The sequence below is a fragment of the Balaenoptera borealis genome (assembly GCF_965194805.1).
Source record: "Balaenoptera borealis genome assembly, chromosome: 9".
Lineage (NCBI taxonomy): Eukaryota > Metazoa > Chordata > Mammalia > Artiodactyla > Balaenopteridae > Balaenoptera > Balaenoptera borealis.
The window spans coordinates 16,379,806-16,406,908 of record NC_138873.1 but is presented as its reverse complement, the minus strand read 5'-3'; the positions used below and the strand labels follow the sequence as shown (position 1 = coordinate 16,406,908).

The 27,103-nt window shown below is 51.1% G+C and overlaps 1 protein-coding gene across 1 annotated transcript; it reads right to left on the bottom strand.

Annotated features, from left to right (window-relative positions):
- ZC3H12D (zinc finger CCCH-type containing 12D) lies at positions 1 to 26,867 on the bottom strand. The gene is made up of 5 exons (XM_082405188.1): positions 25,558 to 26,867; positions 13,897 to 14,036; positions 9,080 to 9,314; positions 6,011 to 6,117; positions 1 to 4,884 (listed from the first exon to the last, which is right to left on the bottom strand). Exons 1-5 carry the CDS (start codon positions 25,860 to 25,862, stop codon positions 4,184 to 4,186), a joined length of 1,488 nt encoding a protein of 495 aa, XP_082261314.1. The 5' UTR covers positions 25,863 to 26,867; the 3' UTR covers positions 1 to 4,183.
- Between the last annotated feature and the right edge of the window lie 236 nt (positions 26,868 to 27,103).

Genomic DNA, 27,103 nt, shown 5'->3' with positions numbered 1-27,103 from the left:
GGGGAGGCACTTCCTCCCCTGCGGGGGTTTTGGAGGCTTCCCACCTAAGTGCTCATCTGGCCGCAGTCCCAGGACTGGCAAGATGAACACAGTGATACCTTGGGTGCTGTAGCAGCGGGGCCTCCCAACTTCCTCCCACAGAAAGCTCTGCTGTCTGCTGTCTGTGGATGTGACTAAGGGGGAAGTGAATAAACACAGCAGCTCCTTTCTCGGGTGCAGCCAGTGATGGGGGTGGAGGAGGGTGGGGACGTCCTAAGTCCTGGTGCACAGGGACCTTCCCCAGTGACAGACCTCCTGTGTTCCCCATTTCTTGCTTGTAGAAAAAGCTTTAGTCTCCTAGGCCTTCCCTGAGTGCCAAAGAACAGACCCAAGCAGTTAATGATTAGAGAAATAAAAAAGCAGAAACAAAGGAAAAGCAGTCAAGCAAAAAAGTAATAATAACCTAAATAATAGGCCAGCCACAAAAGAATCACAAGACTCCGAGTTTCTCCTTGAGGGATATAGATAAACTTCTGACTCACATTTTTAGTTGTTTTTACAGAAGCTAGGACCCCACCAAGTGAAAACTGCTGACCACAAACACGTAGACCCTAGACTGGTTGGAACAGAAGGTTGATGATTGAGATTACTGAAACATCACACTGTTACCTCACCACCAACCAATCAAAAAACTGTCCATGTACTGCGCAACCCTCAGCCCTGATGTTGCCTTTTAAAACCCTTGCCTGAAAGCCATTGGGGAGTTCAGGTCTTTTGAGCACCAGCTGCCCATTCTCCTTGCCTGGCTCCAAGCAATAAATGCTGTACTTTCCTTCCCCACAGCCCAGTGTCAGTAGATTGGCTTTGCTGTACATGGGGCATTTGTTTTGTCTACCTGGACACTGTCCCCGCTTCTTTGAGGGAACCACTCACCATCCCCAACTCCCCACAAACTACCTGGGTTCAGGTGTGAGCTGATAATCAGTGTGCGCCTGAGACCCAGTGAACCAATGGTAGAAGCTCAGAGCAACTGGTTGGGATGGACACGTGATTCAAGCCAGGCCAATCAGAATTCTTCCCAGGATTTTTCTGAGGCTGCCTCTTGAGTCCTTTAGCCAGAAGGATATGTGCCTGTCTGCCAACAGAATGGCTTTCACAGTGTAGGGAAAATCTTAAGGGAGAGAATAATGGCACATATAGAAGAAAACAGATGAGAGAGTCCTGACAGGGTTCAAGCCCCTAAATTCAGTCAACCCCACAGCTGCCTCCATCCTGGCCTCCTGCCATTTGGCTTGTGAGCCTTGCTTGTAAAAAGCCACCTTGCCTGATACAAATGAGCCTGCCTGCTGCCCTGTCAGAGCCACCCCGACGTACATCTGGTACTCACTTGGAAGTGGCCAATCCAGTGTACAGTTTGCCCAATCCCCCCGACTTCTCCTCCTCAGTCTCTTGCATCAGAGGTGGGCACTTAGAAGGGCCCCATGCTTGTTTCAATGCTCAGTTGTCAACGTCTTGAAATTCTTTATCACTTTTGAACAAGGAGCCCTGCTATTTGATCTTACATAGGGCCCCACGAGTTAATTTTGCACAGGGTCCTGGCTCCGTGCGTTCCCTCATGGTGGGATTTGCGATTCCACTTTGTTGCTCCAGTTCCCAGGGCCCCCTCCCCCATCACCCACTCCTTAATAACCCTTCCACTCACTCCCTCCCCTGTGCTCTTCTCTCCCACAGGAGGCTTTTTTCCCAGAGGCAAGGAGCCATACCCGTGCCAGCTGGGAGTTGTCTATTTGCTCCCCATCTGAGCTCTGTGTAAAATCCTAAGAGCAGGGATTCACTTGATCTGGAACAATGCCGACATGAGTGGCTTCTCTTGCTTCTAGCCCTCAACCCCCAACGTTCTGCAACTGTGTCTCAAACCACCTTCCAGAGGCCTCTGAGAAAGCTACACCACATAGTAAACAGCAGTCCAGCACTGGGAGCCTCAGATCTAAGTGACGGAGGACTCCGCCTGTGTCCTTGGGTACAGCCCGCTGAACATCCAGCAAAGGCACGTCCTTGCCTTGGGCTTTGCTGCTTCTCCTGGAAAAGGTGAATTCCAGCCCTCTCCCCACCTCGCCCAAGGGGGGAATAACACTGAATAAAGCAGCCATAACCTCAGCCTTCACACCCACAATATTTAACGTGAGAAAACTGCCCTGGGGGGGAAAAGCTGACACAAGAGAAACTGACATACAATTTGACAATGGAGAGTCCAGGTGTGGGTAAAAGTGATTTATTTTTGGAGCACAGTAATAGTTATGCAACTAGGAACATTTCATTCACCCCCCCATCCCATTCATGTTTTGTGTCACAAAGACATACCAAGACTTTGGAAAAAATTCCAAAGGGGATTACATTGAAATGTGCTGTTTCTTCACTTGTTTTTGAGCTTGTCTTAATCACAGTGCACCAAATAAAACAGCTTTACAGCTTACTCAAACTCAAACTTGTCCTCAGAGGAAGCAGTTTAAACATTTCCCACTGTAAATCAGCAATGCAACGATTCCAAGTCAGGACACAGACCCAAGAGACAAAAGCAGCTCTAACATAAAGCTTGTCTTGTCAAAGGAAAAAAAACCAACAACACCATGAGGGAAATCCAATTTGCCTAGAAAGAGTGGGTCTTCTTCAGGACTGCAGTCCCAAAATATTAAGATACAATTGTGGGTGTCGTCTTTGGGAAAAATGGTGAGGAAGAGATCTGACCTAAGCCACACTAAGAATCTTGTTTAAAAAGATGAAAGGGCTCACAGGGGACACAAGGTCTCTGTATCTCCAAAGGAAGCATTTACCCCATTGAAGGGGGCAGGAGCAGATTCTCCAGGGGGGCGCACTGGGCTGTGCCAGCCATGCCCACAGGGAGCGCTTGCCAGTCTGCAGGAGGCTTGCCTGGGTTGGGAGCTGGTATTCCACTGGGAGGTACCTCACACTCTCCTCATGAACAAACCAGCCAAGATCTGTGAGCTGGACTCATAACCCTGAGTGAATGGGTGGACGCCACCCAGAGATGCCAGGGCCCCTGAGGACTCAGGGCCCGCGTCCTGGCAGCACTGGCTCATCTCTTGTCCTTTGCAAATGAGTGGGCCCCTTCCCCCCAAAGTGCAAAGCAGAAGTTAGCTTGGAGAAACAGCCATGGTCGAAGGTGGCGAGAAACCTCCCTGACTGAGGCCCATGCCAGCTCTGACCAACCCCCCAGAGGTTTCCGAGCAGAAGCCCTGACTCACAGGGCTTGCGCTCAGCTGTGAGGGGTAACTCAGAAGGCTTGGCCAGTACAGGGCCTGGGCTGGAAACTGCCGTGATGGACGGCTGAAAAGCAGGGACGCTTAGCCTTGAGTCAAGGGGTGTGTGTGTGTGTGTGTGTGTGTGCCGTGTGCCTGTGTGTGTGGTGTGCGTGTGTGAAGGGTGTGAGGGCCCCGGGTCAGGTGCCCCTGCCACACCCCCACAGACCAGCCCAGCCACGTAATCTCGGAGTGACAAGTGGAGCCCACACTTGGAGGCTAGAACTCTGGGTTCCCCTCAAGAGGTTAGAAACAGCTCATGTGAAAACCTCCTGATGCCAACATCTGCACCGGCCAACTGACTACCTATTTCAAACGTGATTTGATGTAATGAAATTCAAGGCCATTTACCGGTTTTCCACCTTTTGGCCATGGCCCACATTCAGTTCACATGGCTGCCAAGGGTATACAGGCACACCCGTAGCTAACAAAGGAGAGTTTCCCACTTAGCCTGATTATGTGGCGTGTGTCTCTCTTCCACTCTATTTCGGGTGTCACCCACTAAATTGATCTTGGGACCCACTTGTGGCCCCCAGTCGCAGCTGGACCAAAACAGCCATGGAGCGTTCTGGATGAACCCTTGGAGCCCTAGTGGGCCTTTGTAGTCTTCAGGCACGAGAAATCACTCCCTCTACGGAAGGCAACCTTATTCTGCAGAACATGGACCTCCAGCAGCAGCCCCTGTGTGGTCAGGGAGGGTCACCAAGTGCCACCGTGGGCACCGCAGAGGGTGAGGAAGCTGGCCTCCTCCAGGGGACGGACCATCTTTAAAGGAAAGGGGGCTCCACAGGGTGGGCCAGCCCAGGTGCAGGCTGACCACGGCCACCAGCCCGGTGGGGTCTCAAGGCAGGACAGGGACATCTCATGCGGTGGCCTCGACGAGCTCCTCAGGGCTTCCCCACGGGCACCCCGGACCTTTGGAACCTCTGGATGAGGAGCACGAGCCGGGCGATGTCGGAGAGCTCGGGGAACAGGGCCATGACGCTGTCCACGTGGTGGGGCGGGAAGGTGCTGCAGAGCACGGTACGCGCCCTGGCGCGCGAGTCCGCCTCGGGGCCGGCAGCCTGGGGCACGGACCCCAAAGCCCCCCCGGGGGCGTCTTCATCCCAACGCGACCCCACCCAGGCCGAGCGGCCCGGGAGCCAGCCGGCCCCTGGAGGAAGGGCCCACGGGTCGGCGGGCTGCCGGCGCGGGGGGCGCCGGTCACTCTGCGGGGCGCCGGGGCGGTACCCACCCCGTAGGCCCGGCGGGCTCCGGGGGCTCTGGAAGCCGGGCGGCGCTGGCGGGGACGGCGCGGGGCCGGGCGCCACCCAGTCGGGACAGGGCGGCCTGGGCGCGCGGCCGCAGCCGGGGCCCCGAGGGGGCGCCCGGAGGGGCCCCGGGTCGTCGCTGAGGACGAGCCGCGAGAAGCCGCCTCCGAGAGTCGCCACGTCGGCCGCCCGCGCGCTCCCCCGCTGCGCCTCCTCGCCGCCCGCGCCCCGCCAGGCCAGCGTTTGCGCGCGGAGCTCATCGGCCACGGCCAGCTGCGCGTGGTGCGGCCTCTCCGGGTGGTAGAACTTGCACTTGATGCCGTAGGTGCATTTCTTGCCTGGAAGGGGCGGGCAGGGGGGAGAGGGCTCCTGGTGAGAGATCTTGGGTGGGGAGGCCCTGTGTGGTCCGGGCAGTGCCCGCCCCGCGTGGCCTTTCTCGTTGGAGATTCCTCCGGGAAGGCCCCCGGGCCTGCTGCAGACTTGTCAGGTTTGGGGCGGGACGAGGTGGGGAGAAGTGCCCTGGGGCGCAGACAGGACGAGTGAGGGTGCAGCACCCTACTCCTCGTGGTATTTTCCACTGGACACGGTACCCCAGGGTTACCCACCCAGCGCAGGGGGAGCGTTGTCTGGAAGTTCCCATGACCAGGGACTGAGACCAATCCACTTCCCCAGAGACGCTGTGGATCGGGCCAACCTAGTGGCGGGGGGTTGGGAGTGGGTGCTCATGACATAGGATTGTGCCTCCAGTGCTGCCTCAGTTTCCCCCATTGTCCACATCCCTTGTGCTAGTCATTGCCCTCTCCTTACAGACTGTTTTAACAGAGGTGATCAAATAATTTATCATCCAAACCAGGGCCCTTCTGAGAGTGGAAGGGAGCAGGATGGGCCACCTGAATGTGTGTGTGATCACCTTAATTCTAACAAGAAATGACTCTGAATATCACTTACGGCATCTTAAACTTCTATAGGCACAATAAACGAGGCCTGGGGACCTTAAATAACTTGCCCAAAGCAAGCTAGTGAAAGAGCTGGCTAGAAGGCTGGTGTCCCTGGAGGGCTCTGGGATAGAATCCTTAATTCTTAATGGATAGCACCAACCAAAGTCCCTAAGGGTAGGTAGGGGTTTAGGTAAGACTGTGGGGCAGGATGTGGGCACAAGGTGCCAGGGGAGGGGCTGAGAAAGGAGCGCATGGGGCGCACACAGCACCCCTGCTCCCTGGATGTGGCTTTGCTGTGTGTGAGCCCTGCATCCAGCCCTCACAAACCGCATGCAACAGGGGTCCAGGATGGCAGTTCATCATTACAATAACCCTGTCAGGCAACTGCCATCCAGAGAGGTTAAGTTACCTCCCCAGGGTCACACAGCTGATTAAGGGCAGAACCCGGGCTAGAACCCAGGCTGCTGACCACCCAGCCAGCGCTTCTGACCTGAACAGGGCCCACTAGGCGTGGGGCGCTACCCACCATAGGGACAGTGTTGCCAGGACGGCTCTGGAGGCTTTGGCTTCCTGCTCAGGAAGTTGCTCAGGGTGGGTCCCCGACGGCCCAGGGGGTCATCAGGAGGCATGAACCTGGAAAACAAGCACAGGGGAGTGACTGCAAGGCCCACAGAGACTCGCCGCTGGCCCTGTGCGGGGAGTGAGCCGAGCCGCCTGGGAAGGGAAGGGCAGCACCAGGACTCTCTCCGTCCAGGACTCTTTCTCCCACCCAGCGGTTGTCACAGTGTGTTAGAGCAGCACAACCTTCCTCCACACTGACCCGCACAGAGCACAGCACTGACACATCCCAGGACAGCAGCCCCTGGGCCTTGTCCTAGTTTTTCTCCTGCTGAGTCAGCAATGCCAGAATCACTTAGCAACTCCTGGAAACATGCAGGCTCCGGGCTTCACACCAGACCTGCTTAATCAGAACCTCAAGTTGTTCAGGAATCTGCATTTTAACAACTTCCCAGGTCATTTTTATCCACTAAAGTTGAAGCATAATTGCACTAGGTCTCCCCTGGGACCTAGTCTGAAAGCGACTCTAAGCTGCATTCCAATGTCCTCAACAGAAGGCTGGAGACCTCCGGTGGATCCAGGGGGCTCTCTGGTCCTGGGAGCTCCATTTCTCCTGTGTTGCCTCACAGCTCTGGGCCTCTCAGTTTGGGGATGAAAATTAACAGGAGTTCAAACCGCCAGCTGGTGGGTCAGCGAAGAAGCGGATCTGGGTGCAGCCTGCACGCAGGTGCGGCGGCACACACAGCCCCCGGGCTCAGCGCAGGCTCCACCCTCCTCTGCAAACCATGGGCGGGGGTCACTTTGTCACTCTCTGACACCACCCTGCCGCCCACCTGCCCCTTCCCTTCCCTGGCATTGGTCTGAGGAGGAAGGGAATGCATCCTCGATGCCCGCAGCTCAAAAGGGAAAACAACATTCCTCAGAAGGAAAACTCCCTCCTTCAGCACAATCCACTTTTCGTATGAATACTTTTGTTCCCAGGAGGCACTTCCAGGTCATACAAAGGTTCCACTAGAGAGGGGGTGGATTCTAATCGGGGGCTTGTTTTTATGGGCTGGTTTCCCGCTTAACGTGAAGGGTCACGCTGGGGTCCCACCGTGCAGACCACATCCACCAGGCCGGCCCGAGCTGGGTGATCCCTGGTCCCGCGTAGCCTCCGTGGCTCCGATCCCAGCTACGCAGCCGGCTTCTCAGAGTTGGGCCCCGACCAAGAATCTGGGGAGCCACCCACTGCAGTTATTAAAAGTTCCCAAAGGCTTCACCTCCTGCTCTTTCCCGGGCCTCACAGCCGGGAGCTGGGCCAAGAGGGCCCTATGGACGTGCCCTGGGCACGGGGCGAGCGTCCTTGCCCACAGGCAGGCGGCAGGCTCTGCCCTCTGGCAGTCGGGGGACCTTCGGGCAGGCCCTGAGCAGAGGCCAGTGTGTCAAGAGGACTTGGCCTGGACCCCAGGCTGTCACCAGGTCAGAGGCGGCCATGATCCGTCAGACCTCAGTGAGGATTTTCTGGATCCGATGGTGCCAGCCTTGCCAGATTCCTCCGGGCCCGAGCCAGAGAGAGGGAGCCACCAGCCTTGCGAATGTGGAAATGACCATGGGGGATACTGCGGGGTAGCTGCTGTGACCATGCGCCCTGGGGCTTAGGAGGGTGCCTCTGCCTCCTTGGCTGTGGGCCAAGGGGTAGTGGGGGCAGCAGTACCCCCTGGAGGCACATGTCCTGGCCTGGCCTGAGGATAACCGCTACCACTAGGGGTACAGTCCTCTCTGGTCTTCACGACCATCTCAGAGGTAAGTGTGACTAATCCAAGGGCAGGTTATTCAAGGTGAAGGACATTCAGCCCAGCGAGGTTGAGAGCTTTCCTCTCCACACACAGCCAGTAAATGGCAGAACCTCAGTTTGAAACCTCATCTACTGCTTCTGTGTGTGTGGTAGCTCTTTCCACCACACACACAGCCCCGCAGGCTCCAGGGTCAGGAGCTGGTCCGCCGTGTGCAGGTGGCCTCATATAGCGGCCACGTGGCCTCTCTCTCCCCATCTTCCCTACCCCAGGGCTGCAGCCATTTACACTCACTCACTCAGTAACCTACAACTAGTCATTGGGTGCCTTTAATGCGCCAGGCTGGCTGGAGCTGTGGCAGATAAGACACATACAGTCCCTGCCCTCACGGAGTTGGGGAGCTTGTCCCAAACCGCATTCCTAAAAGCCAGTGAGAGAGCCCAGAATGAGGACCGAGCTATCATGCCTGGAACGGAAATTGGAACGGGAGTGATGTCCCAGCCTGCTGTGCCCTCCCCATCTTGTCCCACCCTGTGACCATGCCCACCTTGCCAGGCTCTGCAGCATGCCTGAGGACGCCTGCAGTGGACCAGCCATCGCGTCCTCCCCACCTCAGCTCCGTCTAGCTCCTCCCTCACCCAGCACCTGCTAACTGGTCTGTGCTTTGTGACCCTGACTTCGTCCTCCTTCCACTGTAGCTGGTTGGTCCAGGGGGGGACCTGACCCAGGAGAAACACCCTAGGGGACAGATGAACCAACCAGATTCTCTTGAAAGTGTCAACCAAGACGTATTAAGACAGAGACAGTTCCAAGATCTTTACAGCCCCAAAGAAAAGGTGATTTCGCCCACTCCCATCCGTCATTCAAAACTTTGGAAAAAAACAGACAGAAGCATAAAATAAGTGAAAGGGAGTACAACAAAGTTCAGGTTCACCCCATGATGACAGTTCCAGCACTCTTATTTGAACTGTTAAATTCTTTGAAAATAAAAACAAAAGAAAGGTCCCCCCAAGGCCATGTCAGTCAGCTGGGTGCTGGCTCAGCTGGATGTGGGCGTGGGAACAGAAACATTACAGGACAGTTGGGACAAAACAGCCCCGTGGGGGAAATCTGGTCACGAAAGAGAGGAGACAGAGAGGGCCACCCGGGGAAGGGGCACGGGCGGCCCGGGGCTGGGGGGCTCGGAGCCTGTGACTAACCCCGCGGGGCCCCGTCACCGCCCCGCCCCCTACCCGCCCCGGGACCCCGCGGGCCACACGCACCGGTCATTGACGAAGGAGAACATGAGCAGCCTCTGCTCGATGAACCACTTCCACTCGGGGTTCTCGCTCTGCAGGTCGCGGTAGTTGTCGTTGGAGACGATGACCCCGTCCTGCTCGTAGGCCACCTTCACGATGTAGCGGTCGTCGTAGCAGACCACGCGCTTGCCGCTCACCTTGCGGGACGGCGTGTACACCAGCACCGCCTGCCTCTCCAGCTCCTCCAGCACGTGCTGCTCTGGGGGCCGCAGGGCGGGGACCGCATGAGGCGCTTTCTCGGACGGACTCTCCACCCCGAGAGCCATCCTAAAATCCGGAGCAGCCCCGGCAGCTCAGGGCTCCTCTCTGGTCAGCTCGCCCCTCCCACCCGTCCCCGTCCCCGCTAGGCCTCCCTCCCCCTACTCCCCCTTCCCCTACACCCCTCCCTCCTCTCCCCCCGCCCCCTCTCCCCCCTCTCCCCCCTCCCCTACGGCCCAGCCCAGCAGGCAAAGAGCAGGGTGGTCTCGAGAGGAATCTGCCAGCAGCCCTGAGGTCAAGTGGGCTCTTGGCTTCTGTCCTGCCTGCGTCATGACAGGAGTCCCGAGGGTGGTGCCCAGCCAGGGAGACACACTTTGGAAGAGTGAAGCCACAGCTCTCGTCCTTGTGATGGTTACCTGCCCCGTGCCCCTACCACGGTAGACACAGAGGCCTTCTTCTGGAGAAAGACATCCCTGTTTTAACTAGAATCCCGGCACTTAGGAATTACTAGGAGCCCCGCATCCACCTGGAAGAGTCCCACCGCGGCCCTTAGCGGAGAACCACTGACCCCCCTCCCATGACACAGGAGTCTGCTGGGACACCTTCAGGACGGAGCAGCCCACAACTGACACGCAGAGAGGCCGGGATTAGGAATCTGCAGCCTGCATCCGGTCTTAGCTCCAGCTCTCGGGTTTTTCACCCCTCTCCGAACATCAGGTTTCGCACTTATAAGATGAGGAAGATGACTCCTAGACCCGCCTCAGAGCGCCTGTGGGGCGACTGGACCGGCGCCTGTGGGGCGACTGGACCGGCGCCTGTGGGGCGACTGGACCGGCGCCTGTGGGGCGAGCCCCCAAGAAGCCTGGGAGGAGGGAGTGTGTCCCGGGAGCTGCAGACGTTACAGGGTCTCTTAACAGGAGCTAAAATCGGCATCCCTGGACGGCCTACTCTTTGATCGTAGTTTTACCTTTGGAGACAAAAGAATTCCCTTCCGCAGGAAACAGTTACTCCACATGTGGAAGATTATTAGCATATTCGCCCCTCGTGTCTCAGTCCTTTCCTATATGACATGGTTCCCAGACTTTTTAAAAGTGCATAATGCATGTATGGTACAAAGAATCATTTTTTTAAAATGCCGTGTGTGTGGTGATCATTTTGTAATGTATAAAAATATCGAATTGAGACAGGAAGGAAGGGGACAGGGCACAACCATTGAAAGAATGACACAACCATTAAGAAGAACAGGATATGACAAAAACTGGTTAGAACCTACTAGGCGCAAGATGGCAGAAGATTAGACTTCCCTAGACCTTGAGCCTCATTATGCCCTTATTGTAATGCATTAGCTAAATGACACTAGGACAGGCACCATGACAGTTCCAAGGCTAACCATAAAAGGCCAAAAAGTAGGGGTGCCCCAATTCCTAGAAACCCCTGCCCCTTCTCCAAGACAGAATATTCCTCCCACTCGTTAGCCCAGCCCATGAAAACTAACCACTGCATATTGCAGGGCCGGCTCTCACCCTCTGAGATGGCCCACACTCTGTCTATGGAGTGTGTAGCTCTCTAAATAAACCTGCTTTCACTTTACTATGGTTCACTCTAGAATTCTTTCCTGCCCAAAGCCAAGGACCCTCACTTGGTAGTCTGTCCCAGGGACTCATTCAAGACCTGGGACATGACTATCCTCTTGTGCCCCATTTTTCCTGCAATAGAATCATTATGTTGTACATCTGAAATTAATACAATACTGTAAGTCAATTATACTTCAATTTAAAATTATAATTCATTAGTTAAATGCCATGTGTGCAGCACTCCCTTTGAGAAACAGAACACAGCCCATGCTTTGAAGTCCCCATTGCCCCTCGAAGTTTGCATCTCCCTCCACTCCCTTTAAGATAACCCAATTTTAAGAACTTTGTGTTTATAATTCCCTTGCTTTTATTTTTTTTAAATGCATATATATGTACCCTTCAAAAGGACAATTTCCAATGTGATTATGAGCCTCCAGACTTTACACAAATGGAATCATCTTGCACATATTCTTGGGCAAATTCTTTCCTCGTTGAACATTGTGTGCGTGAGGTTTGGCCATGTCATGACTGTCAGTTTTGCACAGAAGTCTCCTGGTACAGAAGGACAAGGGTTTCCCTAGGGTCTGTCTTAAGGAGTGATAGTGCTGAGTTGTAGGGAAAGGCACTTTACAAGGTAGTGCTGCATTATTTTCCAAAGTAGTTATATCAAGTTACTACCCAACACAGCGTCTAAGGCAACCTTGCCAGCACTTGGCATTTGCAGGTTTTTAAATTTTTCACAATCTGGTGGGTGTAAAGTGGCCTCTTGTTGTGATTTTATTTTGCATTTCTCTGGTTACTAATACAACTGAGCATCTCTTCATATGTTTATTGGCCATTTGTGTTTTCTCTTCTGTCAAAGGCCTATTCATGCCTTAGCACATTTTTCTATATATTTGTCCCTTGCCTTGGTCTTATTAATTTGGATAAGTAAGTTCCCTATAAATTCCAACAGGAATCCTTCATCAGGGATATGTGATATATGGTCTCTCCCAGGTTGAGGCTTGTCTTTTCGTTTTCTGGTTTTTGTGGTATCCGTTAATGAACGGAAGCTTTTATTGTAATGTAGGCAAATTTATGACTCTTTCCGCTGTCTCTCTGCATTTGTTGTGGCTTGTTTAAAAATTCTTCCCTATCCCAAAGTGAATTCCCTACTCTTTACCCATTATGTATCGCACAATATATATTGCACAATAGTGCACAGCTGTTGAAAGCCACCATTCTCCATGTTCAGACCATAAAGAGTAATCTGGGACAACTGGTCCATGATGAACACAAGTGTTCATTCCCCCTCCTTCTCATAATCCCATTGAAAGAGAAGGGAAACAGTACAGAAGGGGTAGGGAATCCATAAACACATTAAAAATGGGCTTGGGGACAGCAGCAAACCCAGGATTTTGACAAATTTTAGGAAGACAGAAAGCAGGTAGGATCAGAGACTTCCCTGGCGGTCCAGTGGTTAAGACTCCATGCTTCCAGTGCAGGGGGTTCGGGTTTGATCCCTGGTCGGTGAACTAAGATCCCACATGCCACGTGGCAAAAAAAAAAAAAAAAAAAAATGCAAGAAAGCAGCTAGGATCATATTGATCCTACAGTACAAAGGGAACCACAGCCCAGAATGTGCATGGAGGCTGAAGAGGAGGTGGAGCCGTTCCCTGCAAAGCCCCAGCACTCTCCAGCAGGAGTGGCGAGTCAGCAGAAGTCGGATTATTAACTGAAGGCCTACCATGGGGCAGCTGCACCCACCCTTTCCGGTCCCTATCACTGTATGGGAAGTGAAGCTATAACTAGGAAGGAGGAGGTTCCCATGTGGCCTTTGACCTCCTAAAGTAAAACCATCATCCTCGTGGCACTGGAACGTGTAGTGGGCAGAGGCGTCCAGCTGCCTGCCTGCCTGCTCTGCGCAGGGTGTGCTGAAGTGAACGTTCCTGCTCAGCACATGCAATGGTCAGCCCTACCTTTTAGGGAAAGATCCAAATACCAGGAGAGGAAGCCCATGGCAACTGCACAGGTATGTATTTAACCAATCTGGTTCTTTGTTCACAAGTAAACACTGACAAGCAAAGGATCACCAGACTTTTGAGAAGAAGATTTAACAGCACAAAGAGAGAGAAAGAGAGAGATGAACAAAGAGAACTGACCCCAGAAAAAAATAAATATGATTCATGGAACTTCAGAGAACTTTTTGAAAGTCTGTATTAGTATAGGAATAGTCAAGAAGATACCGTATCTGTAAAACAAGAATAGCGTTTTACTTAAAAAATAGAATCAGAAAGAGAAGAAGAAGCAATTGGTAACCACTGATAGAACTGAAAACAAAACCAACAACTTTTGGTTAAAAGGCTGGAAGAAAAAAGTCAATGAAACCTGCCAGGATCACGAAGAGGTTGGCCCCAACATTGCTGACTTGGCTGAGATGATACCAACAATGGCTCAGCATGTGACTTCTTCTTATAAGAAAGTCAAACAAACAAAAACCCCTGTTTATTTAAACCACCTGTTCTATTATTTGTAGCTGAAAATATTCCCAGCTGATATAAGAATTAAAAATAAAGAATTCCCTGGGTCTCGGTTTCCTTTGTTTTTTTTTAAATGAAGAGATTGAACTAGATATTCAGTTAATAAATATCACTGGACCGAATGGATGCCTCTTTCAGTTCCTGTATTCTACTAGGGGTGGGATGCAGACCCAATCTTTCTGCAGAGTGTTAAAAGTTATAAGATACTATTATTTTTGGAACTTAATCTTTCACACTAAAAGACTAAATACTTTGTTTATTTATTTATCAACAACTATTTATTGGGCACCTGCTACATGCCAGCTGTTACACTAGGTGACAGGGCTCTGGCAGGGAACACTCATAGTCAGTGCTTTCATGGAGCTCAGAGTCCAGTGAGGAAGACAGACATTATCAAACAAAGGTAAGCAGATAATTGACTGTAATTTTCAGGAGTACTATGGAGGAAAGGTGTACAGTACCTCTTGAGAATGTACCTGCTCCAGCATACCTCTAATCGGGGTATCAGATCTTGGTGGTTCTTTCCTCCAGGAGGGGACAAAAACTTTGATGTAGGTGTGTCCTCTGTCCCTGAACCAGTCCACAGCCAGCTGGATTCCCCGGCAAGAGAAGACTTCTTTATTTCCATGACTACAATGAGAAAACAAAGACATCTGCAGAGAAACAGGAAGGGTTCCTCCAGAGTGATTTTTCCTGGGAATAGCCTGGATCATAGTCTCATAATCAAAGGGAATCAGGCAAATCTGCATTTTGAAAATAGGTCATTCTTTGCACAAAATATATCCCTTAATTGGAACCAATTAGCTTGTGATAATATGTGGAGGGTCTCGGGCTCCAAGGGGAGTGCATTCCAAGGATTAATGGACAAGATCCTCTTATTAACTGAAGCTAATATGGATCAAGAGAGGGTTGTCAATGTGATATTGGTCTTTGCAAGTCCAAGTAAGGAGGCCAATGTGCCCCACAAATTCCACTGTAATCATCCATCAATGGAGGCAGGAAGGAAAGAGTAGTGTGAGAGGAGGCTCAAGACCAGGCAGGGGGACTTCCCTGGTGGTCCAGTGGCTAAGACTCCGTGCTCCCAATGCAGGGGGCCCAGGTTCGATCCCTAGTCAGGGAACTGGATCCCACATGTTGCAACTAAGGATCCCACATGTAGCAACAAAGATCTCGCATGCTGCAATTAAGAGCCAGAGCAGCCAAATACATAAAGAGAATAAATAAATATTAAAAAAAAAAAAAAAAGACCAGGCAGGGTCTTAGGAGCTAGAAGATCTGTCTAGCTCCTAAGAAGAATGAGAAGCCGTAGAAGGATTTTAGGATTTTAAGACTGGGGGTATATGTGATGTGATGAGATGTGATCTGATGTATGTTTCAGAGTTCAACCTAGCAGCACAGAGGACAATAAGTTGGAAGGATCCAGAGTAGGGGGGACACCAGTTAAGAAGCAGTTGTAGTCATCAAAGCAAAACCTGATGGTGACCTGGACCCAGCTGGCGGTGGTGAAGAGTAGGTGAACTTGAGAAATAGTTAGAAGGTAGTATCTCCAGAATGCGGTGATTGACTGGGTACAGGGGTGATAGGGAAAAAGGCATTGAGGAGGCTTCTGACTTGTATAAGGGGATGGAGGGCTCCCTGAGACAGACCCTGTTTGGGAGGAAGACAGGATTTAGAGAAAAAGATCCTGAGTTTGGTCGTGGACACATGGTGAGTTGGGAGGAGCCTTGGTGACCTCTAAGTGGAAATATTAAATAAACTTTATTAAGCGTGTTGATACATATTGCTAAGTTATCTTATGGAGAGATTGTACCAACTCACATTCCCACCAGTGGTGTATTAGAGTACTGCGTCATTTCAACAGTTTGGTAATTTTATTGGCAAATAATGAAATCTTGCTTTAATTTGCATTTTTTGATTACTGATGAGATTGAACGTTAAAAAAAAATATGTTCATTAGCTATTGTTTTTTCTCTGTGAATTTTCTATTCATGTTCTTTGCTTATTTTTCTATTGCGTATCTTGGGGGATGTCTGTTTTTTCTTTTACTTGTAAAAACACTTACCTATTAATGATATTAAGCTTTTGTCATATTATTGCCAATGTTTTTTCTAGTTTTGTTGGACATGTAATTTTACAATTCTTGATATGCAGAAGTTTCAGATTTTTACATATTTAAGTGTACCAATCTTTTTCTTTGCAGTTTCTTTTTCTTTTAACTGAGTTTAGAACATTATTACTGATTCAAGGATATGATAATCAACTTTGTTTTCTTTAGTTTTATGACTGTTTTTCATATTTATCTTTTTAGTATTTTAGAATTTGTTTTGTGGTAGAATGTTACATGCAGCTCTAAGCAATTCTTTTCTTTCAAAGTAGATAGTTGGTTTCTGTACACAATTGATTGAATAACCCAATTTCTTTCCCATTGACTGGTGGCCCTTTCTTCATCTTATATTACTTTCTTATGTAGTCAAGGGTCTATTTCTGGGGCATTTCTTCTCCAATGGTTTGTGGTTTTTGTTCTCAAGTAATACATTGTTTTAATTATTACAGCAATAATACTACTTTTATATCTTCTTTTCCTACAGTTAATACCCCTTATTTCTAATTCAGTATTTTTAGTTAGACTAGGATTTTTTTTAGAAGAGTATTTAATAAAAATGGTAATAGTAAAAAAAAACAAAAAAAGTAAAAGAAGCCACCTGCCAATGCAGGTGACACAGGTTTGATCCCTGGCTCAGGAAGATCCCACATACCGCGGAGCAACTAAGCCCGTGCACCACAACTACTGAGCCTGTGCTCTAGAGCCCGTGAGCCACAACTACTGAGCCCACGTGCCACAACTACTGAAGCCCGTGCGCCTAGAGCCTGCGCTCTGCAATAAGAGAAGCCCCCGCTCTCTGAAACTAGAGACAGCTCGCGCGCAGCAACGAAGACCCAATACAGACAAAAACGAAAACAAATAAATAAATAAATTTATTTAAAAAAAAAAATCAATGGGGCCGTCTGTGGTAAAAAGGAAGAGGAAATGGAAAGCTAGTCCCTTTGGCAGAAGTTGCAAAACAAGGAGACGGAGGGAGAATGAGGAGCTACTCACAGAGTGCTTACCCTGCCCCCCAGGCCCGCCCCACCCGCTGAGCCACGAGGGGACGGGAGGGCTGGAAACACCGCGGTGGCTGTGAACAGGAGGCTGAAGACTTGTCTCTCAGCACAGCCTGGGCCTGTCACAAGCCTCTCAGAGAAACCCTGGTTTCAGCGGGTGCAGCCTCCCGCAGGGCTGCAGGGCTGCCATGGAGGAAAGTGGCGGATAGGTGAACCGGAAGCGACACCCCTGGATCCCTTGCTTCCCCAGGCCTGGAGGATTTTGCACAGCCTGGACATGGACAGCACTTTAAGCCAGCATGGTTCCCCAAAAGGCCAAATGGGACCAATGACCCTCTCTGTAGACCATTCCGGAAGCCAGGCCAGCCCATTCCTCTGCAGAGGAGCCCAGTGAGGGTCCCAGACCGCTCTCCCAGACAACACCAGGTCTCAAAAGCCTCCAGATGCCATTTGGGAGAGGAGCAGTGGAAGGGAGAGGAAACACGAAGCCTGAGTCCTCCAGAAGACAGAAGACGCTGAGCTACCACAGATGGGCAAGTGTAAAGTTTGCTCCTTCCCACTACCTAAAAGGTGGCGAAGAGATTTCATCTATCATAGAAAATAAGGCCTGTGTTCTGTGCACATTGCAGCAGCGATGTGAACATCTGATGATACCCACACTCCCACCCCGCCCCCGAGCACGGGTATCTCTTGGCCGCAGCAAAGTCTGCCCACAGTCCATTCTCAAGAAAACATATCGTTGCCACAATTCTTTTAAAATTTGTTTCTCTGGCGTGCCCTGTGGCATGCGGGATGCAGGATCTCAGTTCCCGGACCAGGGATAGAACCCGGGCCCCCTGCATTGCAAGCGTGGAGCCTTAACCACTGGACCGCCAGGGAAGTCCCTAAAAGTTGTTTCTTGATTGCTCTCTTTTCTTTGACCACCTATCTGTCTTTAACTGTTCAAAAGCCAGCTTTCCATCCCTGATGCCTCCGATGGGTGTGTGACTTGGGGCGGGGGTGGGGGTGTAAATCACACACCCATCAGAGGCATCAGGCACCCAGTTCCTGTGAGTGGGCAATGGTGAGCGGGGTGACAGTTTCCAGCGACTCTGGACGCAGGTGGAGGGGAGGCGGTTGGAGGTGCAGAGATTCAGGAACAGAAGAGCTGAGGAACGGGGCGACCATCAGCTTCATGCAGCAGAAACTGGCCCCACGGCCTCTCGGGTACAAGACTCCAAGATGGCAGACCCACAACCAAGAGGCTCCAAAGGACAGATGCGTACCCCCCAGACCAGTGGAAGATGGAGGGAGTGTACATCTGCCCATCAGCGCAGCTGGTATCTTCCCTCTCTCCCTCAGAGGTGCCCTCTCTTCCAGCCTGAATTCCAGGCACAAGGAGGTCGGGGACTGGCCCTGAGAACCCCTAAGTTGGTCTCTCTGCAATGGAGGATTTTTCATTCAGGTCCACCATTTTGCACACACTCTACCCCAGCCTCATGAGCCTTCTGGTCTCTAGAAATGTGAAGATTATCTATGTTCAGTCCTTGCCATGTCTCTTTGTACCAACCTCAAAACCCCATTATGGCTGCCCTAGTCCTGGCCACAGAAAGCCCTGAGCAAAGGCAGGGTTGATGCCACAAGCAGGGGTCACCTCCTCACCACGTGGGGCTCTGTTTCTAGGAGATGGCAGAGCTCTCAGTCAGGTAATAAAGCTCAGCAGTCACCCTGGAAGCCCACACCCCACATACAAATGGGAAGTACGTTAGCCAGAGGCACCCCTTCCCCTGGGCTTCTCCTCCACTCGCTCAGCATCCAGCTGTGAACATTTCTGTCAGCAGGGCGCTGTGCTGGGGCCTGGGGAGCAGTGAACAAGGCAGACCTCACGCCAGCTTCTTGGAGCTCATTCTTAACAGAGTCCTGTGTATCTGACCACTTTGCACATGTGCCTAATTTAATCATTGCAAGAAGCCCTTGAGGAAGTGACCTTGGCCCCATTTCACCCTTGAGGAAACTAAAGCAAAGCCATGTGCTGGCTCGCTGATCTCGCAGCAGATCTCAGAGCCTAATCTGTTGGGCTGCAAACTCTTCCTTCCCATCTGCATTTATTCCTGCCCCTCTCCAGTCTCTGCTCCTGGGATCCAGACAGCAGCTCCTTCGGAGCAAAAATTACCACCTGTCCACAACACTGTAAATCAACTGTGCTCCAATCAAAATTCTAAAAAACATTACCAGCTGTTAAAATGCTCGAGCTAGGGGAGGGACCATAGTGCTTATTAACAGCCACTGAGACCCAGTTTATCAGGCAGCGAGCTGAGCGCCAGGCCCTGGGAAAAGGAAAAAGGAGCGGTAGGATTTGAACAAAGGGAGGTGGTAACGGAAGTGGGTAGGTACCTGAGGCAAATTCTGCCTGCCTGACGAGTGTCAGCCTGGGCAGCCGCCATCAGTGCGTAGCCATTTACACTGACTGACAATCTAAGTGAACAGCCCTGTATCACTAACTGTTGCCCAAGAAGTCTCTGCAGAAACCAGCAGACAGTCTTATGAAGAGCGAGGTGGTGGTTTGGGGGTGGGACGAAAGGAAAGACAAGCGGTGATTCCTTTGGGGTGTGAGATGTAAAGGCCCAACACTGATTGACGCTGTTTCTTATTTGGGGTTAAACTGCAAACACTCTGAACCTGGAGTTTCTAGCCCTTCCACCAAGAGATCTCCTCAGCTCAGGTCGGCGGGGAGATAGGGGGTGACCTCTGAGAGAGGGTGCTCTCTCATCTCATAAAAGGAGAAATGGGTGCAGACTTAGGTAGGAAGCCAAGGCCAACGTTGGCTGGAGTCCATTCAGAGGCTGAGAAGCAGGCTGGACCCCCGGCCCGGGAGTGTGCCCCCTACACCCACTGAGAGGGGCCTGATGAAAACCTCCCGTTGCCAGCCTCAGCTCTCTCATCACTGAAGATTTGTTTCTCCAGAATACGTCAGATTCTGTTAAGGTTTTTAAGAGTTTAAAAAGGTAAGCAACAACAAGTCAAACAAAAAACCCTGTACACCCCCAAATGAGGAAACACTCAAATGAAACCCTTGTCAAGGCCAGTAAGAGGATGTGAAATTATCGGGTGGTTTTTCCCCAGGCTGAAAGCCTTCAACTCACTCCTTTCCTAAATTTGCCTACAGAACATACACCACTGGTCTTGTCAGTACATGTGTGTATTTGTGAGTTTGCCAGGCAAGAAAATGTTGGCAAGAGTTGGCAGCGAGAAACAACATTCTTCCCAAACACCACGGTGCAGCTGGTCACATGCTTTCAACAAAAGTCACCTTTTTAAAACCATCTGGACGTTTTTCTTAAGGCCAAGCGACTCCAGTGCTCAGCTCACAGCTTCCTGTCTCCTGCACATACACACATGCACGTATACGTACGCACACACCCCTGAAGGTGCAGGGACTGTGCCTGAAAATCCGTCTCTGTGCTGCTGGTCAAGCAGAGCCACCATTCAATGCACATGTGACCTTCTGAGGGTTCCCAACAGGCTGGCAGCTGCAGGAGGGGAATCCTGGCCCCTGGTGAGGGAGAGGGGTCTAGCGTGTCCTGTCTGCAGCGGGCACGTCTGGAGCTCATCGTGCCTGGGGAGGACTTTGGGCAGCACAGGCAGGCTCTGGCCCCGGAATAAAAGTCTATGGGGTCAGGGTCTCCCGATCTGAGACCAAAGATACACGGAATTAGCAGCCCGAAGATACACGGTGCTGGGGAAATGGAAAGAGCACTGAATCCAGAGCCTGGCACTTATTGCTCTGGGACCTTTGGCAAGTTACTTACTCTCTCTGAACCTCTGCAGAAGAAGAGACATTCCTTTATAAGAAAAGTGCATTTATTTCTTTCACACATGCATAAAATAATCACCCTGAATCCTAGAATGTTAGAGATGAAAAACTACATAAGATTATTATTATTCAGTCCAACCTCTTAACTGTATAAACAGGGCTCAAAAAAGTCAGGTGACTCTATTTACAATAGCCAGGTCATGGAAGTAACCTAAATGCCCATCGACAGGCGAATGGATAAAGAAGATGTGGTACATATATACAATGGAATATTACTCAGCCATATAAAGGAATGAAATTGGGTCATTTGTAGAGACGTGGATGGACCCAGAGACTGTCATACAGAGTGAAGTAAGTCAGAAAGAGAGAAACAAATATCGTATAGTAACGCATACATGTGGAACCTAGAAAAATGGTACAGATGAACCGGTCTGCATGGCAGAAATAGAGACACAGATGTAGAGAACAAACGTATGGACACCAAGGGGGGAAAGCGGGGTGAGGGCTATAGTGGGATGAGCTGAGAGATTGGGATTGACATGTATACACTGATGTGTATAAAACATATAATAAGAACCTGCTGTATAAAAAAATTTAATTTAATTTAAAAAAAATTTTTTTAAAAAGGTCAGGTGACTCACGCGGAGATCACACAGTAGGTAAGCTGAGGAGCTACAGCTGTACCGTCTATTATGTAGACACTCACCACATGTGGCTATTTACACTTCAAGTTAATTCAAAAGAAATAAAATTGGAAATTCAGCTCCTCTGCCACACCAGCCACGTTTCCAGTGCTTGGCAGCCCCACGTAGCAAGCGGCCACCATATGGACCACCATAATGCGGGTAAAGAACTTTCCACCTTCACAGGGAGCTGCTCTATTGGGCAGCCCTAGGCTAGAGGTCAGAACTCAGATCTTTGGACTCTAAGCCCTATGTTCTGTCCCCTGCTTCTGACCTCCCTAGCTTCCTACGTGAAATACAAGGATTTCAGCAAAACTACGGACAAGCATGAGGTCTGCTTCCCAGGTCCCCATTTACACGCCTGCCACTGCAACTTAGAATTCACATTGAAGTTGACCCACCACTTAGGAAATGATAAATGAAGCCATTGCTCCTGCTTGTAAGAACCAAATAGACTCCTTTTGTCGTTACAGCGAGGAGATGGGAGGTTTTGGGAATTGGGTGGTACGGTCCTTTTGAAATGACTTGAACAGGATGTGTGCTCCGAACAAATACATTCCCACTTATTTTAAAAAGCAGTTGGCCAGTGACCCTCACTGCCGATCTCCAGAGAACAGCCACCCCAGGCCTACTGGGTTCAGCCACTATAAATAGACTTGGGCTACACATTCTGAGGCTCTGGGGAGAGGAGCCCATGGAAACTTCTAGAGTGATGGCATGGTCAGAGCACAAGGATGGAGGCCAGGGTCTGATGGAGCCAGTGTTGACCTTGGCCAAGCCCATCTAGGCCCTTCCTGTGCTTTTTCCTCTCTCAACTCAGATGGTCAGAGGCAAGGACAGATGACCCCCTCTCACATTCTCTGTGCTAATGGAGAGGCTTAGCGCCCTCCCGTAAAGCATGACATTATCTATAACTGCTCATTCTACATCAGTGGTTCTTTACATTTTGGGGATCACAGACCTTCTAAGTAGCTATTGGAAGCTGTGGATCTTCTCCCAAGGGGACCAATATATGTATACAGGTTCCACTTTTTGTAAATCATTTCAGGCCACTGCTGGCTTTGAAGATGGAAGGGGCTATGAGCCAAGGAAGGCAGGTGGTCTCCAGAAGCTGGAAAAGGCAATAAAACATATCATCCCCTAGAGCTTCCAGAAAGGAACACAGCTCTGCCGACACCTTGATTTCAACCCAGGGAGACCCAGGCCAGACTTCTGACCTCCAGAACTACAAGACAATACATTTGTGTTGTTTTAAGTCACTACATTTGTGTGGTAATTTTGATATAGCAGCAATAGAAACTAATACAGATTGTTTTGATCTTTAAAGATCCACTGAAACACAACTTCCCAAAGATAATGAGAAAAAAAAACGTGGCTGAAAAGTCAGGCTCTTGTTCTCTGTGAGCAAAGGCAGACACAGTCCCAGGCTCCAGGGGACAAAGCCACAGTCGGCAAGTCGGCAAGAGGCACCCTATAGGATGCTGCTGCCAACAGAAGACACGCTTCTCACCTGCTCAGGGCAGAAAGGACGCGCATCCCACCTGTCTCAGGCTCCTCCCCACTCCTTCCAGGACCAGACGGCACAGGAAGCAGCAGCATCTTCAGAAACAGAGAATGGCAATGCCTGCGATACTACAAAACCTCAGCGAAGGAGAGTTTTCAGAAACCATGTTTCTGAGGTTGACTGAGTTTTGAGGTCAGCAGATAACACGTAGACACCGTGCTGGGTTTCAATCATCCGGCCCCTCTAAAGGTGCGTCCCACACTGGGAGGGACTGTATCCTTTACAAACGAGGATCTGGCAGAGCCTGAGGTCAGGGGTCCTCTTGAAACTCTGGTTGGAGGACACGGGAGGTGTTATTGTAGGAGAAGGAGCGGGGGTGGAGCTGAACATCAGACCCCAACTCTCTCCCAGACGTGCCTTTGAACAAATTAAGTCCCACCATCAGGAAGCTGTGAAATTTCTCTTTTTGTTCCTCACTAAGGGGATGCAGGGGGGCAGGGAAGGGGATGTCTGTGTGTATGTGCATATATGTACATACACACACTGAGAACACACACAAATACATGTGTTCTAGGTATCTGAGGTGGTTTTTAGGCAGCACAAGTCTGAAAGAATTAATGTTCTGACACATTCTTCATAATAAGCCTGAGAGATGGTTTCCATTTGTAACCCACAGACTAATTACAATCGTAGGAGGTGAGGGCCGGGTGGGACTCAATGGATTTACCCAGAACACGTCTAGGTCATGTGCAAATAGAGGACGTGGTTTAAATGTGAATTCCAAGCAGCAACAGAGACTTTCATCAAAAGAAAATCCTCCACCACCACCCTATTGTAGCCATTCCTAAAAAACGTCTGGTCCCTAGGGCCTCCCTGGTGGTCCAGCGGCTAAGACTCTGCGCTCCTAGTGTAGGGGGCCTGGTTTCGATCCCTAGTCGGGGAACTAGATCCCACATGCCGCAACTGGGAGTTGGCATGCCGCAACTAAGAAGATCCCACATGCCAGAACACACGCGGCAACGAAGATCCTGCATGCCGCAGCTGAGACCTAGTGCAGCCAAATAAATAAATAAATAGTAAAAAAAAAAAAAAGTCTGGTCCCCAAAGAGAGAATACTTTCCTGTAGCACCTGAAGTAGTTGTTTTACCCTGCAGCTATTCTGCTCTTTTGATCTGGAATCGGAGAGCTCCTATAATCTTAGGACTGGAAAGGTCTTCGATTTAAGCAATATCATCTTACTTTAAATGTAAGCCAGAGTCTTCCTTGGTGGTCCAGTGGTTAAGATTTTGCCTTCCAATGCAGGGGGTGCGGGTTCGATCCCTGGTAAGGGAGCTAAGATCTCACATGCCTCACAGCCAAAAAACCAAAACGTAAAACAGAAGGAGTATTGTAACAAATTCAATAAAGACTTTATAAATGGTCCATATCGAAAAAATCTTTACATGTAACCCACATCTTTCTACTGATGTCCAGAGGAAGAGATGCCTCATCCAGACCAGGCAGAGGCCAGGCCCCCTCTCAGAACCCAGCAGACTTTCTTCCTAGGACGCTCAGAACCTACTGGATTCTTAAAAATCCCTTTAACTCCCCCAGAGATCTTGAATTAAGCAGGATTTCAGAGTCTCACCTATCTGGTGCCTACACAGGGCATGTGTGAGAATGCTTTAGAGACCGAAGGACCAGCTCCTAGGCCCCAGGGAAAAGGCAGGACTCCATTGCCTATTGACATAATCAAGCCCAGGGAGACTTGGCTGGCTAAAACTTGAATGAACGCTTGAATGAACTTGTCCTACACACCAAGCAGGGCATATTGGAACTGCCCCCAAGCCTGGGCCGTCTCGAGCTAACCTTTCCACACTTCTGTCCTGCAGCGCCCAATCCAAAGTGAGCCACGGACTTCCCTGGTGGCGCAGTGGTTAAGACGCCACGCCCCCACTGCAAAGGGGGCCAGGTTCGATCCCTGGTCAGGGAACTAGATCCCACATGCATGCCGCAACTAAGGAGCCCGCCTGCTGCAACTAAGACCCGGTGCAACCAAATAATAAATAAATAAATTTTTTTTTTTAATTTAAAAACAAACAAAAAAAAAGCGAGCCCAAATTTTCAGGGAAAACCGCTCGGCCCGTCAGTCAAAGAATACCCTGTTGACACATTTGGTGCCGAGATAACACTGCTCTTCTCCATCCACCGTGGCTCAGCTTTTGGAAAGGGACGTGCGTCTATTTGTAGTTGTGAGTGACCGACTTCCTATGGCTCTGCCCTTTGCTGGGCTGCAGCTAAGCCAAACAGTAAAATAATGTGCTTGTTTGGTCAAAGCCTCCTCCGTGCCCAGTGGGGAGTGTGGGTGAGGCTGCAGAGCTTCTCTCTCAGCTGAACTTGGCCTCTCCAGGAAAGATGAGGCGGGGCGCGAAGCTCTCATCACCGAAACGCACAGAGATGCCAGTACACCAGTATAACACGGCCTCTGCAGCTCAGGGGCCACAAGCACTCCTCCCGCACCCAGCTAGGGAACCACTCCACCAGCAGGGCCGCCACCAGCACGGCTCACAACCCCCAGCAGAGGGCTTCCAGCACGGTTCAAGTATTACGTTTTCCCATCTGCTTCTCATAACCTTGAGGGAAGTAGAAGAGCTCTCTCTTGACCTGGGTCACAGAGGAGGAAACTTGAGATACCCCGGCTTTCCCAGAGTCACACAGCTGGTCAGGGACAGACTCCAGACAGGAAGCCGTGTTCACCAAGGCCCAGCTCTAGGCTCCTCCCCGATTATCCCTGAGTTAATACCATAAAAGCTGCCGTTTGTTGAACACTTACTTTGTGTCAGCACCGCCCTAGGCATTTCTGTGCAGCTCCAGTTCTTACAATTACCTTCTACGGAGGTTGTAGACCAACGTTACAGGTGGAGGAAGTGAGGCCCAGAGGGGTTAACTGACTTAGTGAAGGCCACACAGCTACTGAGGGATGGAATGGAGATTCCAAGCCCCATCCATGGGCTCCAAAGCTCCTTGGACCGACCCACCGGGAAGAGGGGCAGTTCTCCCCGCCCGCAGCTAGGGGACGAAGAAAGCTACCTCATTGCCACGTTGCTGCCATCGATCACTATGGGTCGCAAGGAACTGGCTGGGCCTCCTCTGTCCTCTTCCGGGTCTGCCCCCAGCCCGCGCTGGGCAGAGTCGGGGGTCCCACAGGAGCCCCTGGGAACGAGCAGGGGCGCGGCGCTGCCCTCGTGGGCGCTGGGCCGGCTGCCCGTCTGGATCAGCTCCTGCAGCACGTCGTTGACCAGGGCGTCCTCGCCCAGCTTGCCCAGCACCCTGACCACGTCCTCCCGGCCGTAGCCCAGCTTCTGGAAGAACTCCATCTTGCTCGAGCGCTCCATGCTGTGCCAGCTGGGCCCCCGCGAGGGTCCTGCCGCCGGCCTCCTCCCGGCAGAGCCCTACCGGCATGAGCTAGAGAGAAAAGGCATCCATCAGGTGTTTCCTGGGCAGAGGAGGTGAATTATGTGTGCTCTCTCCCCCCGCTTCTCTGTCAGGAAGTCACGTCGGGGCCTGGTCCCCTGAGGGGTCTCAGTGGCTCAGTGTGGTTGAGGGGCTGAGATGCGATCACGGTGCCTGTACTAGTGGCTCTCCCAGGCCTTCACCCCGCTCCTGGTGCCCACGAGGGGGCCAGAGGGACCCAGAGCAGCTGAGCGGGCCACCCAGCCCTGGGGACATTTGTGCACAGGCCAAGGAAATGTTTTTGAGGCTCTGCTATGGCTGAATTGTTTCCCTCACCAAATTCATATGTTGAAGCCCATCCCCCAGCCCCTCAGTATGTGACTATTTGGAGATAGGGTCTTTAAAGAGGTGATTACGGTAAAAGGAGGTCAGTGGAGTGGGCCCTAATCCAATAAGACTGGTGTCCATATAAGAAGAGGAGATTTGGACACAGTTGGGTACAGAGGGAAGGCCATGCGAAAGCACAGGGGAAAAAAGGCCATCTACCAGCTAAGGAGAGAGGCCTCAGAAGAAACCAGCCCCACTGACACTGTGATCTCAGGCTTCTGGCCACCTGAACTGCACGGAGGTGATGATAATAATAATAGTAATAATAAATTAAAAATTTTAAAATATACCTATAAAGTCATCCCTTGGTATTGGGGGCGGGGGGCAGGCTCCAGGACCCCTGCAGATACCAAACTCTGTGGACGCTCAAGTCCCTTATATAACGTGCCTTAGTATTTGCATACAACCTAAGCATATCCACCGGCGCAGTTTAAAGCCTCTCTAGATTACTTATAATACCTAATGCAATGTAAGGCCTTGCAAATAGTTGCCAGGGCGTGGGAAATTTAAGTTTTGCTTGAATGGCCCAGGTCTCAGGCTTTGGGAACTCTTTGAGTTTGGTTAGCTGCGCAGGGGGCACGGGGTGAGTTCGGTTAGCTGCTCAGGGGGCACGGGGTGAGTTCGGTTAGCTGCGCAGGGGGCACGGGGTGAGTTCGGTTAGCTGCGCAGGGGGCACGGGGTGAGTTCGGTTAGCTGCGCAGGGGGCACGGGGTGAGTTCGGTTAGCTGCGCAGGGGGCACGGGGTTTAGCCACGACAGACGAAGCAGCAGCAGATGCAGACGCCCCCTTCCTCCGT